This window comes from Phoxinus phoxinus (genome assembly GCF_949152265.1).
Source record: "Phoxinus phoxinus genome assembly, chromosome: 22".
In the NCBI taxonomy this organism is placed as follows: domain Eukaryota; kingdom Metazoa; phylum Chordata; class Actinopteri; order Cypriniformes; family Leuciscidae; genus Phoxinus; species Phoxinus phoxinus.
In genome coordinates, this window is record NC_136897.1 from 17,664,908 (window position 1) to 17,681,183 (window position 16,276).

General features: G+C 38.5%; 1 protein-coding gene across 14 annotated transcripts in view; it reads right to left on the minus strand.

Moving 5' to 3' along the window:
• Positions 1 to 16,276, minus strand: part of plekha6 (pleckstrin homology domain containing, family A member 6) — a 99,317-nt gene that overhangs the window by 40,331 nt on the left and 42,710 nt on the right. For 12 of the 14 annotated variants that reach the window (XM_079597408.1, XM_079597417.1, XM_079597418.1 and 9 more), the window contains 4 exons: positions 10,702 to 10,785; positions 8,341 to 8,473; positions 7,335 to 7,439; positions 7,085 to 7,157 (listed from right to left, as the gene is read on the minus strand). In XM_079597408.1, coding sequence (XP_079453534.1) covers positions 7,085 to 7,157; positions 7,335 to 7,439; positions 8,341 to 8,457 — 295 coding nt within the window. In that variant the 5' untranslated portion in view covers positions 8,458 to 8,473; positions 10,702 to 10,785. The remainder of the gene's footprint in view (positions 1 to 7,084; positions 7,158 to 7,334; positions 7,440 to 8,340; positions 8,474 to 10,701; positions 10,786 to 16,276) is intronic. The other 2 variants (XM_079597410.1, XM_079597412.1) reach the window with 1 other exon arrangement.

Here is a 16,276-nt window from a genome sequence, read left to right on the forward strand (position 1 = left end):
AGATGGATGTGGGGTGATAAGAGGACGTAGGGTGTTATGGCTCCAAACACAGTGCCGTCGCCAAGATATTAAGGGCAGCCGTGGAGACGTATGGGACACAGCCAGTTTCTGAGTGTTGCTGATTGTGATTTTTAAATAAATGACCCTCTCACCCCAGTGAGCCAATGAAGCCAAGGAAGGAAAGCAACTTCCTGGTGTTCCTGGAGTGTGTTTGTTATGCCTCTGACAGTGACTCTCATTAATATTGTTATGTTGTTATGCGTTACATTTTTGAATATACAATGGTCTTTGTGTAAAGTAGTTGCAAAGTTTATTACAATGCAAGTGGGATGACATTAGGTTTTTTGGTATACTGAAACACGAATATCGCTTTGAACTTGCATCTAATATCAGATTTCAAAAGACATTAAGGTCAAAAACTATTTTAAAAAAAATCTGAATACACTTCCTTGCTCACTACATTGGCAAGGAGACTTACTATTCATTTCAATAGTTAGCATGTTGCTAAGCTAACAACATGCCACACTAATAATTATAATAAACAATAATAATTAAAGCACGAACCTTACAACCAGTGGGTAAAATAATCCATCAATTACATTTAAATTAAATTACACTGTGCTATTGTTATTGATGATATTCAAGATTATTCATAATCAACGCATTCATTAATTTATCTCAGCTCATCTGTCATCTTGGATTTTTTTGTTTTAGTTAGAGTTTAACAAGCCAACAACGCAATTCCCAGAATGGCATTTTGGGTAAAAAAATAAACATTACCGTTCAAAAGTTTGGGGACAGTTAGATTTCTTAATGTTTTTTAAATAAGTCTCTTATGATCCCCAAGGCTCCATTTATTTGATCAAAAAAATATAGTAAAAACAGTAATATTGTAAAACATTATTGAAATGTAATCTATTTTAATATTTTTTAATATATACTTTATTCCGTGTACTGTATTTATTCACAAAAAAATCTTATTGACAACTTTTGAAGAGTAGCCTATAGTGTATAATAAATAATTGTATATGATAAACTCACTGAAATGTTTTATTGATATTTTTCAGTACTATTAAGTTTATTAATAATCAATTTCTCTTGCTATCTCCACCTCATCCTAGATATATTAATTTAATTTTCATTGAGCTACCGCAATGCATTCTGGGAATGTCTTCTCTATGAAGGATGTGAGGAGTGCTCATATAATGCCTTAAAGTCCCCTTGTGGTGAAAATCAAGCTTTTAATGTTGTTATGTCATGTTATGTCAAAACATGTATGTGGTGTTTTTAATATGCTTTAAATCAACACCATTGCTGAGTATTTTCTCCTTAAAACTGTAGTGAAACAAAATGCAGTTTGAAATCGCTGGTGCTTCTGACGTCACAAACTACCTTGTAACCAATCACGTCAACGAGTGGATCTCTGAGCAGGTGTGAGTGATTGGAGGCGGGGGTAATTTGCATATTCATAGAACCGCGTATACGAAATGAGGCAAGGGTGTAGAGTTACATTCAAGCTATTTTATTTTTTAATGAAAAAAAGTTTAAATGTGTCAGTTTGGTGATCAAAGATTAGTTTTAAGGGATACAACTAATGACTACAGGGGGACTTTTTACGTTTTGATGTTGCCTTCAGAATATGAGGGTAATGGAGAGGCAGTGTGAAGTAATTAGCTAGAGAGACATGGGCAAAGTCAACAGGGTTGAATCATGCAGCCGTAGCCCCACAGGCGTTGCTGCATTCACCGATATAATTAAACCTGCCGCACACAGAAAGCTTGATCCAGCCAAGAACCATTACTGTAGACCTCCTCCTCAGGGTAGACGCATGCACAGATGTTCTTCAAGTTTATGATTAAATTGCAGCCTGAGCTGGGAACATTTTATGATCTAATGTGATAGGGTAATGGAGCTCTAATGGGTCTCAAATTTACACAACAAATAGGCATTACGGAGACCAGTGAGAAATCAGGATTTGCTCATCTGATCAGCAGGGCTAAAACAATCAATCACCAAACACTGTCTCTTATCAGAACGCACATGTGTGAATCCATATATAAACTTAGGGACGTTGGATGTGCGTGGACAGCTTTATCCTCCATAGGTTTTGTGGAAGAAGACAACAGCCTTTACAGCTTTACTTATTCTAGCCCAAACAAACCACGTGACATGCGTATCTGAGCAGAGCCGGGAGGACGTAGCGTCTACACTCCCTTCAGAAAACCTGAGATCAAATGCATGGGAGTCCTGTCAAAGGGCAGTAAGCTTGTATGAAGACTGTAAGGTAGTAGTTTAAAGAAGGAAGGACCACAGCCCATAACGCAGGCCTGGAAGACTGAAGGGATGGGGAAGTCTTCAAGGAGAGGAATGATCTTCAGAGGATATTTGTGAAAGTGAAAAGACGTGTAGGTCTAGTGGAACAATTTAGTTTGGCATGGAATTTGTTCAAATCCCTACTTAAAGAGATTAAAGTACATCCAAAAATGAAAATTCTGTCATCGTTTACGTCCAAACCTGTGTGACTCACTTTCTTCTGTGGACCACAAGAGATATTTTGAAGAATGTTTTCATTGTTTTCATCCCTACAAAGAAAGTCAATGGGGTCCAAAACAACATTGGACCTAGAGGTCTTCACGGGTCCAAAAATTCTTACCCGAACCGGAAGGGACCCGTAATTTGCTACACCGAACCGACCCGGACCCGACTATTATTTCAAAAGCTGGACCCGGACCCGTGCAGACCCGATAAATTTTTTGTAAGCTGGACCCGAAACTGCCGGGAAGACACAGACCCGACTGGACCCGATTGTCACATTTTCCACCTTAAACTGCTATTACAAGTCAATAAACCTGTTGCGAAAAATTACAACTTTTTGTCTTACCTAATTTAAGGAGCCGTAGCAGCGTAGTAGTCTCTCCATCCTTTCCTTGTAACGTTAACGTTACGTTACCTGACTGGCTGTGATGCATTACAATCCTTCGACTCCGACAAGAAAGTTATCCATGTTATTCCTCTCGTTATTCCACCAAGTCCAAGCTTAATCCTTGTTATTTCAGCTTCAAAAGTCCACATGATGTCACGGACTCACGGTGACGGATGACAAATTAAACGAGTTAGCTGCTAACTCGCACAATAACTTTTGGCTGTTTGCCTTTTTGAACTATAATAACGATTGCTCGTTCAGTGCCATGGCCGCTGCGCTGACGTTATTTATCATCTCCGTGCTCTCTGCTCTGCATCATCGAGTCTGAATCTGACCACTAAAACTTTAAGATTGAACAAAACGATTAATTGACATTGTAAAATCTAAAGCGCGGTTTGGCTATCCCTCACTGAAGCTCTGCCTCTGGTAACTGGTTGCCATAGAAACATGACACGCGCTTGACTGCAAATGCGCGCTAGCTGGATGGATCAACCTAAAATATGCTTTTTAACGCAATTTATTTTGAGTGTCAAAGTAAACATTCATGTGACAGTTCACCTCAGATTATGTTACTGATTTAAAATATATTAAATATGAGTGTGACAAGACGCATTTTTGAGATTTGATGACTCGCACGGGTATTACACACAATGTTAAACAGACCCGGGACCCGAAGTAATAGATTCGACCCGACCCGGACCCGGCTGATCATTTAAAATATAGACCCGAACCCGTACGGGTCCCGGGTCGGGTCCCGGGTCAACGGGTCAACGGGTTCACCTGAAGACCTCTAATTGGACCCCAATGATTTCCATTGTTTGGATGAAGAGAAAACAACATTTATGAAAATATTTTTGTGTGTGTTCAACATGACATTTTCCTAGTTGGGTAAACTATCCCTTTAATATGAATGTTTAATTTTACTGCATAAAAATGCACAAAACATGACAGCCAATAATCATGCATTTTCATATATCATTTAAATAAATTTTTCAAAGTTTAATTTTAAATCCATTTTGGCTCAACATCTGAAGTGGCACGTGCCCCGTCACTTTCAATGGGCCTGATGATTTTGAGCAAACACACAGTACAAGAAAACCTCGCTGTTTTTACACGGATGATTGGCAGCAATCTCACAGAACAAGTTTTTTTCTGACACGGCACACAAGTGTTCAGATACACAGCAACAAGAAGCCAGTGTCTGAAAACTGAGAACCAAATAAGAACAACACTGACAGCGTGTGAAGAGTGAACTTTACAAGAAGTCTGACATGTTTGGAGATGTTGAGAGACTCATATGTGCATTACCTCAGACAGTATCACTGTCAACTATGGTCAGGTGCACACATAAACACAGAAATAGTCAATGGATCTAAAACCAAAACTATGTGTCTGAATAGTAGCACCGTCAATGTTGTTTGCTTTTAAAACAATGCACAATGAATCACTGACAAGAGTATTGCCATAAGATTACGTAAAAAGATGTGGGGAAAAAACCCACTATGATTACATAACTCAATATGTTTTGATTTATATTCTTCTTAAGGATGGACTAGTTATACATTCTTTAGCAAATATGAAGCCAGATCACTGACTGATATTCCCAGACAGTAAAGTATGTGGATTTTAAATCACTTTAGGAAAGTAACGAGGGACACAGAGGAAAATATGCAGATAAATAAGTAAGAAAAAGAGTGTTAAAAAGGAGTGCAATGAAAAATATTTTTCTTCAGTATTTTTGTCTTGTTTTCAAATAAAATTGTCTAAATATTCTGAAGATAAATTTAAAGAAAAAGTTCACCCAAAAATCACCCTCAAGCCATCCTAGGTGTATATGACTTTCTTCTTTCAGCCGAACACAATCAGAGTTATATTAAATAACATTCTCAGCTTTGTAATGGCATTGAATAGTGCCCGAGTTTTTGAAGCTCCAAAAAGCGCATCCATCAATCATAGAAGTAATCCAACGAGCGTATGGCCATTGCCGGAAGCCAGTGATTATAGTTTATAAAGTTTGAAGAAAACTCTTGCACTATTCAATGCCATTAAAAATCTGGGAAGAGCCAGTATAATAAATCTGATTGTGCGGCTGAAAGAAGAAAGTCATATACTGTACACCTTAAAGGACCCTTTAAGACCTTAAAGGAATAATTAACTCAAAATATTTAATAATTTACTTGTCTTCCTTTTAGAAGACTTCCTTATTCCGTAGAACACAAAAGTCGATATAATGTGATCATTCTTTTCAAATGAATGGAGAATGAAGCTCTAAGCTTTGAAAAAACATGCTAAAATAGCATAAAAAGTATCCTAATGTGGCAAATTGTGTAAATTTTCATGGTGCATGCATTAAAAAAACTCAAAGATACCCAATTCAAGATACATTCTCTGAAGTGTATATTAGCAAATTATCTTGTTTTTAAGAATGTTTTTACTGGGAAGAAATGCCAGTGAGGTAGTGTGTTGCTGCGGCTGGAGGGAAGGGGGCAGGACACATGCTGGACATGAGGTCAGCTGATGTGCATCATCCACAGCTGCAGGCTACCTCTCACATGCTGATGTGTCCAATGCAAACCCGCTCATTTAGAGAGAATACTATCTGCCTGTGTGGGTGGGGCTTAGGTGACAGAGAGGTTTGAAGTGTTCCAGTCTCTTGCAAACCCAAAAATAGAATATTTGACATTCTTTTCTAGGAATTCATCTTCCTCTGAAATGATTAGTAGGTTGATATTTCAAGATTTCAAGATTATTCTAAACGCAACACAATTAATTCTTTAATATGCTGCCCATTTTTACCTTTCCACATTAAGGCTTTAAAACCCCAGATCCGACCAGTGTCTAAAGAACTGAGCAAAAAGAGATGAGAGAACATGAAGGAACATCTGGGAGAAGCTTCATACCAAATATCTTAACACCCTCCTCTATCCCACAATGCCTCTGGATGATGTTGATTCTACACGCATGAGCTGTGACTGACCTTCACGGCTGGTCTAAAGGAGACGGTCATATATTCTTGTCACGCAGATCACAGACGCCGCTTTCTGAGAGTGTGTGATTGATGTGTGTGAATAGTGTGGGAACAACTCACTACAAATTTGCGTCGCACTTCATTTTGTAATGTGTCATTCCAAAATGAATTGCAAAAATGTCTTCCACTGGCCAGACAAACAGATAAGCAGTGGAAAACCACATCCCAAACTCACACAGCTGGTTGAGCAAATGTTGGGATGCTTAAACAGAACACATTATGTATATGTAAACATTTAAAATACTTTTAGGCTTCATATAAAACCTATTTCCTTAATCTCCAACATTAAACGCTCTTAGGAATTCAGTTATCCAATTAGTTTCTCTCCAATATGGGAAACTAGCTGAATATATGTGCAAATTGAAATGTCATAAAAAACATGTAATTACCCCAAAGCAAATTAAAGATAATTACTAATGTCTTGCATATGCCTCGGTTGAAAGGAAACCACAAGTTAGATGCTTTAGGTTTACAGTATGTAAAACCATGACAACATCAGCCAGTGTGGCTGTCAAGACAACATCACAGGCAAGTTCATGAGAAATAACACACAACAAAACAAACATGTCTAAACATGAAATCCTATATTTTCAAGGCATCATTTCTAAGATTCGTTTAAGTTTTTTAAGTTTTGTAAGTTCACCAATTACTAAAACTAAAATTGAAATGAATTTGTGTGTGAACTAATCCTTGAATGCATCCTTGCTGAATAAGTGTTCATTTCACTTTTATGACCCCAAACTTTTAAACGGTACAGTAGTATTTCTATGGTATTTTATGGTTCTTAAAAAAACCCCATTAATTTACAGTGTTTTACAGTTACTTTTTTCTGTTGACACAACATAGATAATACAGTTTTCTAAGGCCTTCATAGAGGCTTCATACTGTAGTGTGCTTGTGCTAGACTGTTATTATAGAACTACTTTTATACTTCTCATCTTCGCTACTGGCAGCACACAGCCTGTGCACTGAAACAATGCCATGGGATAAATTCAAATAATGTTTAACTGGTTTTAAAAAATACATTCAAATCATACAACTTTTGAGCTTCAGGGGAACTCACTAAAATATGTTTAACCAAATTCACGAGGCCTGAACTTATGCATAAACCAGCATTTACATACACAACCTACCTTTGTAGTAGAAAAGACATCGATCTGCCAGCACAAACCAGCGCTTGTTCCACTGTTTCACACCACTGCTTGCCTACATTACAGGAAAACAAGAAAAAAATCAAGGCCTTGAAACTGCATTTAAGTGCCTAGACGTTTTTGAAAGAGAGTGGCTTAAGTATGGATTATAGAGTTATGGCTTTAGGCTGTGAGAGCGTGTTTGTTTGTGTCTGTGTGGATGATGGTGAGGTTTAAGGATGAGCGACAGTACCTGTTTGTGAAGCCAACCCTGCCGGGCCACCTCAGCATTGGGGTTGCGCCGCATAGAGTTGGAACGCTTCCCAAACGTGGCGGTTCTCTTGGGTGTGCGCGTGCCCTGGTGGGAGAGTCACGGAGGAGTGTTAACACAATAACACCAACGGCAAACGCACACACAATCTGGGTAATGAATGACAGTGGGAATGAATTACAAAGGAAAGACATCCACCGCAGCCAGACCACTGTTAACAAAAACTAAAACCATTAAAACTAAAAATAAAGGTAGCATTTTATTTTACAGTCCTGTTTTGCATGAACATAGTATGTACTGTACTTATTGTAGAAATGACACTAACTGGGTAATAACTAAGTACTAACCCTGAACCTACTAAACCTGACCGTAACCCATGTAGTTACCTTTTATTACAGTACTTTCTTGGGTAACTACACTGTAAATACAATTTAAGTGCATGTACTGTAAAATAAAGTGCAACCAAAATAAAATTAAATAAATATAAACTTTTTATTTTATTTTAGTAAAAGTAACTTGTTTAAGTTCAAGTACTAACATTTCTAAAACTAGAATTGAAATAAAAATTAATTAAAGCTAATCTCAGAAACATTAAAAACTAATAGAATTTATTAAAGCACATAAAATTACAAAAATAAAAGCTAATTTAAAATATTAATTCAAATGTTCTAATTAAACAATTATATAATAACATGTATAAATAATATTCAAATAAAGACTTGTTTGTTATAACAAGTTTAAATTAAATTGTATCTTTGTATCCTAATCATTCATATAATATAACATATAATAAAAATAACGTAAAATCTAATAATATAATAATATAAAGTAATATAATAATAAAACAATGTAAAAAGTATATTTGTTTTAAAACTCAAAATTTATATTATTCATATAAAAATAATATTAATACAAATAATAATAATAATCTTCATTCTAGAATAATTCTATTTCTAGAAACGAGTTAATCTATAGCAGCTGTACTGACCCGTACATGGTTTTGGGAGTCCGGGGGCATCTCAGAAACCATGCTGATATTGTTGGCGTTGCTGTTTGCTTCGCTGGCTTTGTTCACGGGCCCCCTGCCACCCGCTTTGCCGTTCATTTCCGAATCAGAGATCCTGTGAGCACACACACAAAGCCATTGAGCCATGTCAGCCTTTGATCCCGTAACAAACTTCTCATCTGCCGGCGCTCAACGCACCAATGCAGAGAAATCATTTTCAAACTAATACACTGACTCGAACTGGTGGAAAACTGAGGGATTATGGGAAGGAAGCACACAGGCATTCGGGAGCAGCTATTTTTATTCCCAACTGGCACCGTCGTAAGGCCGCACCCCTGAGGTTGCAGTTTAAAAACAGGCGATGGTTCACAAAGAATGTGATTGGAGTGGCGAATAGAGGAAAGAAAGAGAGAAAGAGTTGGTGGATGCAGGCCTGCAGTCTCAGGTCAATCGTATTGATCTCCTTACTGGGCCGCCCGGGCCCTCTCCAACAGCCTTCGATCCACCGACCAGCAAGATGAATTTACAATCCCCTAGAGCCGCCCGGTGGCTGAAGCTTCCATCTTGGAAAGCTCACTGTAGTGCATGCTAACATCCGCAGTCAGTTTATAGCCATACGCTAGTCATTATGAGTCTCTGAAGCAAAGAACATTACATAAACACATATGGAACAGAGCATGCACATACAGATCAAATAAGGACATAAAAACACACACAATCATTAGCGCAAAGTGGGAACGCACACACGACAGTAACAATTACTACATTAGGGCACGATAGAAACATCTCTGTGCTAATTATCTAGGCTTTATTTAGCTATCGTGGCAAACAGCGGTAATGTTCCAGGAGCTTCCTGCTTTCGTAAATGGAAATTAATAAAATTAAATCCTGGATGGATCTCAGCTTTAATGGCATCGCCTCTTATTAATGCGCTATTGGCTCTCGACTCGTTATATTGATCCAGAGGAGAACAAGAGGTAAGTGCATTCTCTTTGTCCTGGAGGAACGTTTTACTAAATTTATAGATGAAATCAAGGAAATTCTGACACGTTTATCCTCCACCTGTTATCTGATGCAGCTTAAAACTAATAAACTAATGAATAAAATGCTCTCAGCGTAATTTGTCCTGACATCGCCATTTGTTTGTTGTATAGTATATATTGTATAGTGACTATTATACAAAAAGCCAGACAGAACAGGGCTGGTTTGACAAGTAACTGTTTTTCTGTCTGCTCATCTCCTTAGGGGCGTTCACACTGACATTTTCAGCAACACCGAGCCGGATGTTATTCATTTTCAGTGAGAGTTGATGATTTACACCGACATGAGTGACAGTGACTGTTGGGAACACCATGTTTTAAGCAGCAAGTAAACTGACTTCTCAAAATAAAAATATATATTTTATTATACAATATTTTTACAATTTAAAATAACTGTTTTAATATAATATAACTTTAAAATGACATTTATTCCTGTGATGGCAAAGCTGAATTTTCAGCATCATTACTCCAGTCTTCAGTGTCACATGATCCTTCAGAAAGCATTCTAATATGCTGATCTGGTGCCGAAGAAACATTTCTTATTATAATCAATGTTGAACCCAGTTTTGAGTTCTAATATTTTTTGTGGATTCTTTTGATGAATAGAAAATAAAATAAAAATAGCAGCATTAATAAGAAAAAAAGTAACACATTTTGATCAATTGAATGTGTCTTTGATGATAGACTTTGATGAAACTTTTAAGTTTTACTTCTTCCTACTACTTTTCGCACATGAGATAGAAGTATGTTCACACAGGAAAGTAATGACACTCTCTTTGCTGCTTTTCATATTTATTATTTTCTTTTTTCTTCTTTTCTTAATGTTTTGGACATTATTGTATCTTATTTTATACATTCTTTTCTTCTTCTCTCATGTTCGAAATAAAGATTTAAATCAATCAATCAATCAATCAATCAATCAAAATACAAGTACTAATTTCTTAAAAAAGACTTTTCTCTGACCCTAAAATTATGAATGGTATTGTACTTTTTTTGATGTTGCATTTACAATCTATCATGGGGATGGGTACCACTGTGCATTATATTACAAAAAAATACAAAAATCACATAGCCAGACAAAAATGATTACATGAATGAGTTCATGAGCCCTTTGGACTGAAGGAATAGTTGCGGTCTCTTTTGAAAGAAGATCCTTGGTTACCGTAGCTTGTTGTCAGAAATAATAAGGTATGTATCCAATGCTTTTCACAATACAATCTCTTATTCAATATGTCACAGATTCAGCAAAGGCAGTATAAAACTAGCAGCATATTTACAAAAGAATAAACAAAAGATCACTCACAGCAAGGGTTTCAAAGGTCCGTTCTCTTCCAGGTGCGTCTGGATCACTTGCTGGTGTCCAACTGTTCCGTTAGGGTCATTTTGACTGAAAAGATAAAAAAGACACTTAGGATTTCAGACTGATAGACAAACACATTATAAACCAGCCAAAACAATCTTTCAAAAACTGTCTGGAAGAATATCAAGCCAAAAGCAACTGGAACTGATTTTCCATTTGTTTAAGGTGCTCCAAAACTCGTTCTTATGGCTTCAAACCCGTTTCACAGCAGGCACATCCCTTCTTTATTAATAATTCAGCATTACAACATCATGTCCGATCAATACAGGGCCACTTTCTTTGTAAGTCCACATGAGACAACTGCTGTGGAAATGAATGGCTGTCAGAGCTTGTGAAAGAGTGTGTTAAGTGTGGACAGATTTGCTCTCAATGCCAAAATATCAACAAGAACAGTTTTTGAAGAATGACATGTCAGAGTTCATACACACCTATTATATCCAGTCTATATTCAGAAAAGACATGTCTTTTGTCCATAAAACCCCATGAAGCCTGGAGTTCAACTTCCTGTCACACTTTCTCTGACCTCGGCTCGTGTGTTCTCCCTGTGGATGTGCGCTTGAAACTTGTCTCTCGGGTGTAAATCCTACAAGTGTTTTCATTGCTGCGTGTCATTTTTCTGGCTATTGGTTTTATAACTGCAGAAGAGGGAACAAGCAAAGACATTTTCTCTGGGTTTGGTTGACCTGTTTCTCTCAGAGAACCATGGATACACACACATCAAATCAATAGCATTTAGAAAATATCCAGGCCGTAAGATATAATTTTAGTCATGCTACAGTGAGGATCAAATTTAGACTGGTTTTGCTTCATGAACCACATAACAAAATTAGCTACTTAAACTTAAAATAAAATGAAAACTGAAAATGTACAAATAAAAGCTGAAATTAATACTATAATAGTATATAATAATAATAAAATAACACTGATTAAGTGGTGACCCAACACAGTACCAAAACATTCTAGTTATACATCCTAGTTATGCTGGCATCCGTCTGATTTAGCAAGCTAAATTAGCTAAAGCTAAAAGTATTGGATATGAATATTATGAAATATTTTCTTCTCCCTTTTAAAAGTTTATAAGCCTGTTTATTTTGCCTATTATTATAAGTGTATTAACCTATGCTTAATCACAGTATGTGGCTACTTGTATTTCATTATTTGCATTTAGTATCGATTTTACCTGTCTGCAATGGTAAATGTAAATAAGTAAATTATTTATTGTTTTGCTTGTGAAATGTAGTGAGTTTCACATGAAGAGAACTATCAACTAACTAGAGTTCAATCCATATTTAAACCAGACATGATCGCTAAGCTAACCAATGACCTCTACAAGGCCATGGTTAACCCAGGGTTAAAATTAAAAATAAGTTAACCCAGGGTTAAGAATACTTTCAACCTTCAGTTAATACGGTACTTCACACTTTGAAAGGGTGTAGCACCGCTTTTAACCCTAGATTAGGAAGCCCTGCTAAATGTTGCGCTAGCTTGATCCAAAGTGCTAAATATCTACATTTACACAACCGTGAGATGTTTTTGTCCATAACAACTTACACTTACATCAATTCTTGCAGTTGCTAGCTACTGTTTGAGGCACAGACTAAATTGTGAAGGTCCTAACATGTCACGCCGTGTCAGATAGCAACCGAAAACTAATCTCAAACTAAACAATTCTTGCTTGCTACATAATATATTCATGCTGTGTAGTTTCACAAATGTTAATACTCTGTTTAGTTTCACTGTCTGAGAGAAAAAGTTTAAAACATTGCCAGCAGTATTAGCAAATTTATGCGGCGACATTTCCACAAGTGTAGAAGTCACATGCTTCACTTGTCTAATGATATAAACCTTGTAAATATGCAAATAAGAAATGTAACTCCTACGCTAACGCATTACAATGAGGAATATGAAAACCTGACTGTGCAGAACCAATTTATGCATTATGATGGCAAAAGATAACCCAGCATTAAATATGGGCTCAAAAATCAACCTTGTTTAACAATTTCAAGTGTGAAAAGCCTGAAAGTTTCTTGGATCTAGTGTAAAAACACTAGACTAAAGGTCCTTATATTCATCTTGCGTTTTTCCTATCTTTTCAGTTTGATGTTTTTCCTACATACAGCAGACTCACCTCTTCAGTGTTGTTTAAGTGCACTCGAACAATATGCCAAATTCAACCACTTAAGGATAACACAAGCAGAACTCAAAGTCTGTGTAGCCTCTGTATACACTGACACACAACGCATGCGGCCTGATAGGTCGGGGACAAGAAGCACAAGCCAAGAATACACTCATGCTGAAGGCATCCACATCTTGACACCAAAAAGGTACACACACCAGAGCTCTGTGCTCCATATAACACCAGAGGACAAACGTTTAAACAAATCTAGCATAACAGCCTAGCCCCTGAAATCAGGTTGAGGTGTGTAAGTGCACGTGTGCGCGCTCCAATGTGGTCTTGCCACTGAGCACGCTCGCTCGTGTGTAACCTATAAACCTACATAGAGGCACAAGACAATCATCTGCTTATAAACGTTGCTAATATGACCACTAATCAATGATTGAGTCGTTAGCAAACAAGAAATGATTTAGCAGCATCGGAATGGAGCATGTAAACGGAACCACGCTGGAATCCAGCAAGGACACAAATGAGGTGCCAATGCATGCACTGGTAACAAAACACGCAAACTTTACACGAATAAACCTTAATATCTTGTAAAGATGGTCCATGAGAAAGCAAGCACTGCATTGCAGTCCTGCCTGACCTCCAGCTCAGAGTTTCCCCTCACACTGCTGTCTGCCGCTATAAACTCTCTCCCAACATCCTGCCTTACCTACCTCACTCGCCGGTCCGCGCGGAACTTCAGCATTTTCCCCCGGATCAATCATATAAGTCAGTGGGATGAGGCCAGGTGGAGAGAATAGCAGGTTTGTGATGCCGACAACAGCGAGCCTTTATTGCAGGAGCTGTAGGGTGTTGGATACAATAATTGCTGTCCTCTTTTCTCTCCTTGAGCATGTGTGCTGTTGCCAGCCAGCTTCTCTCTCTCTCTCTCTCTCTCTCTCTCTCTCTCTCTCTCTCTCTCTCTCTCGCGCTCAACCTCTATATCTCATTCTGGCTCTCTTGCCTTCTAGATCTGCTCAGCTCAGCTTATTTGGTTACTGGTTTTGTCGGACTCTCTCTCTCTCTCTCCCTCACACACGTGGGGCCTCCTATCACAGATCAGATTGAGATGTAGATGCTACCCCCAAGCCTACCCGAGGAGAAATCATGACCAGAACTCCCCTGGGACGGCCATGACAGTCTTGGATGTGGTGAAGAGGAGTGGCCGAGGTAAAAAATAAAAGTCGCTACCCACCCAGGTAGACGGCTTTGCATCTGCAGCCGCCCCCTGCCGAGCCTTACCCAGAGACACACACATCACTCCCACACCAAATCATTAGATCTGGATCTCACACCGAGACAAGCTCAACATTAAAAGCACTAAGCAAGAGTCTGGCATATTAAAATGTCACTTTGTCATATATATTCACGTCAGATCCCCTTTAATATTGTCTATGGATATATACCCGGTGATATTCCCCCCACTCTAATGACTCAATAATTTATCTCTGAGTAAAGCAGGATTCCTGGGTAACTACAGAAAATAGATTTAATTTGAAGTATCACAATTACTACTACAGAACCCTTACCCCAAGTATTGAACTTTGACTTGTATCTCATCATGAATGACACCTTACTGTCCTTAATGATCAGATGTTTTTCATATGTTGGTGTATTTTAATACATCCCATTGAATTACAGTGAAGGTGGGACTTCAGCCATATCTAGAGACCAGACTTGACTGTTTGACTTGACCTAGTAAGCAATCACCTAACAACCACCCAGAACACACTAGCAACCACCTACAACCATCTAAATCTCCATAGCAGCCATCTATCAACAACCCTGCAACCCACAAGAACACCCTAGAACCCCCCTGGAGACCCTATAGCAGGGTTCCTAAAATCCGGTCCTGGAGGGCCACTGCCCTGCAGAGTTTAGCTCAAACCCTGATCAAACTCACCTACCTGTGATTTTCTAGTGATCCTGAACATAGACATGTATAGAAAGGCTAGATGGCTTACCGGCGCTGAGAGCCAATGGGACCCGACGACGTCACACGGCGGCCATCTTAGGACAGGACCGCTCGTCCAGTTATAACATTAAAGTCTATTGTGCATGTAGTGCTGAAATAACTATATTTTGCTCAATTTTCAACCGATTTTCAAACGGCTTGGTGTGTCATAAACGTCAGGGATGCGGCTATTTAACTGCATACTTGTGAAAAATTATAGCCACGGAGTTTATTAAACATCGGCATCAGCACAAATCATAGCCACGTTAATAAGGTTTGTAATAAACCAAACTGTTTGTAAATCCGTCAAGAATTCAGCAAGTTACGAGCATTTTAGTTGGCGTATGTCACTCACCTTCCGTCCACAGCAGCAGGGAGCAGCAGCGCAGTCTCCTGACCTAAGATGGCCGCCAAGTGACGACACAGCTGACTCCGCCTTGAGCTATCTAGCCTTTCTATACATGTCTATGATCCTGAAGACCTTGATTAGCTTGCTCAGGTGTGCTTGATCAGAGTTGGAGCTAAACTCTACAGGACATTGGCCCTCCAAGACAAGATTTGAAGAACCCTGCCCTATAGCAATCATCAGAACACCCTATCAACCCCCTGAAGACTTTTATAATCATCCAGAACCCCCTAGCAACCACCCAGGAACCCAAGAACACCCTAGCATCCCCCTAGAGACCTAGAGTTACACAGAGCATCCTAGTAGCAACTATCCAAAACACCCTTGAAAACCCATGTGTATACCCTCGCAATTACCCAGAACAACCAAGCAATTGCTCTGGACCACCATTAACCACATAGCAGCCATCCAATCACTTACAACACCCTAGCCACCTACCCTATGGCAACTATCTAGAAACCCTCTAGAACACAATAGCAACCCCGGAGAACCTGGCAACACCCATAACCCCCTATCAACCACTAATAATTAATGTAGCAGCTTCCTAACATCCCCCTGGAGACCCTAGCAACTATCAAGAACACCCTAGCGACCACTTTGCAATGCCCTGGCAACCATCCACAACAGTCTAGCATTGCGGCAGTCATTTTTATTAAGGCAAGCCATTTCCTTAAGAAAATTTAAAAATCTTGTTATATCTGTTTTGAAGTTAACTACTTCTCTCTGCTAATTTTTTTATTAATCCTTTGATATTACATAATAATATTTCCACGGTCACAATCACATAGTGTACATAAAATGTAAACAAGATCAATAAATGAACTGTATATATAAAAGAAGCCGGCGACATCTGCTGAGGTCAGTCTAACGCTTTATCTCACCGAGGTGTGTCAGAGCTGTCAAGTCTGCTGAAAACACATGGCGGTCATCCCAGTTCTTCTATCAGTGGGCTTCCATTATATGTGGTCTCACCAGATGGTCTCCGTACCACGTCCCC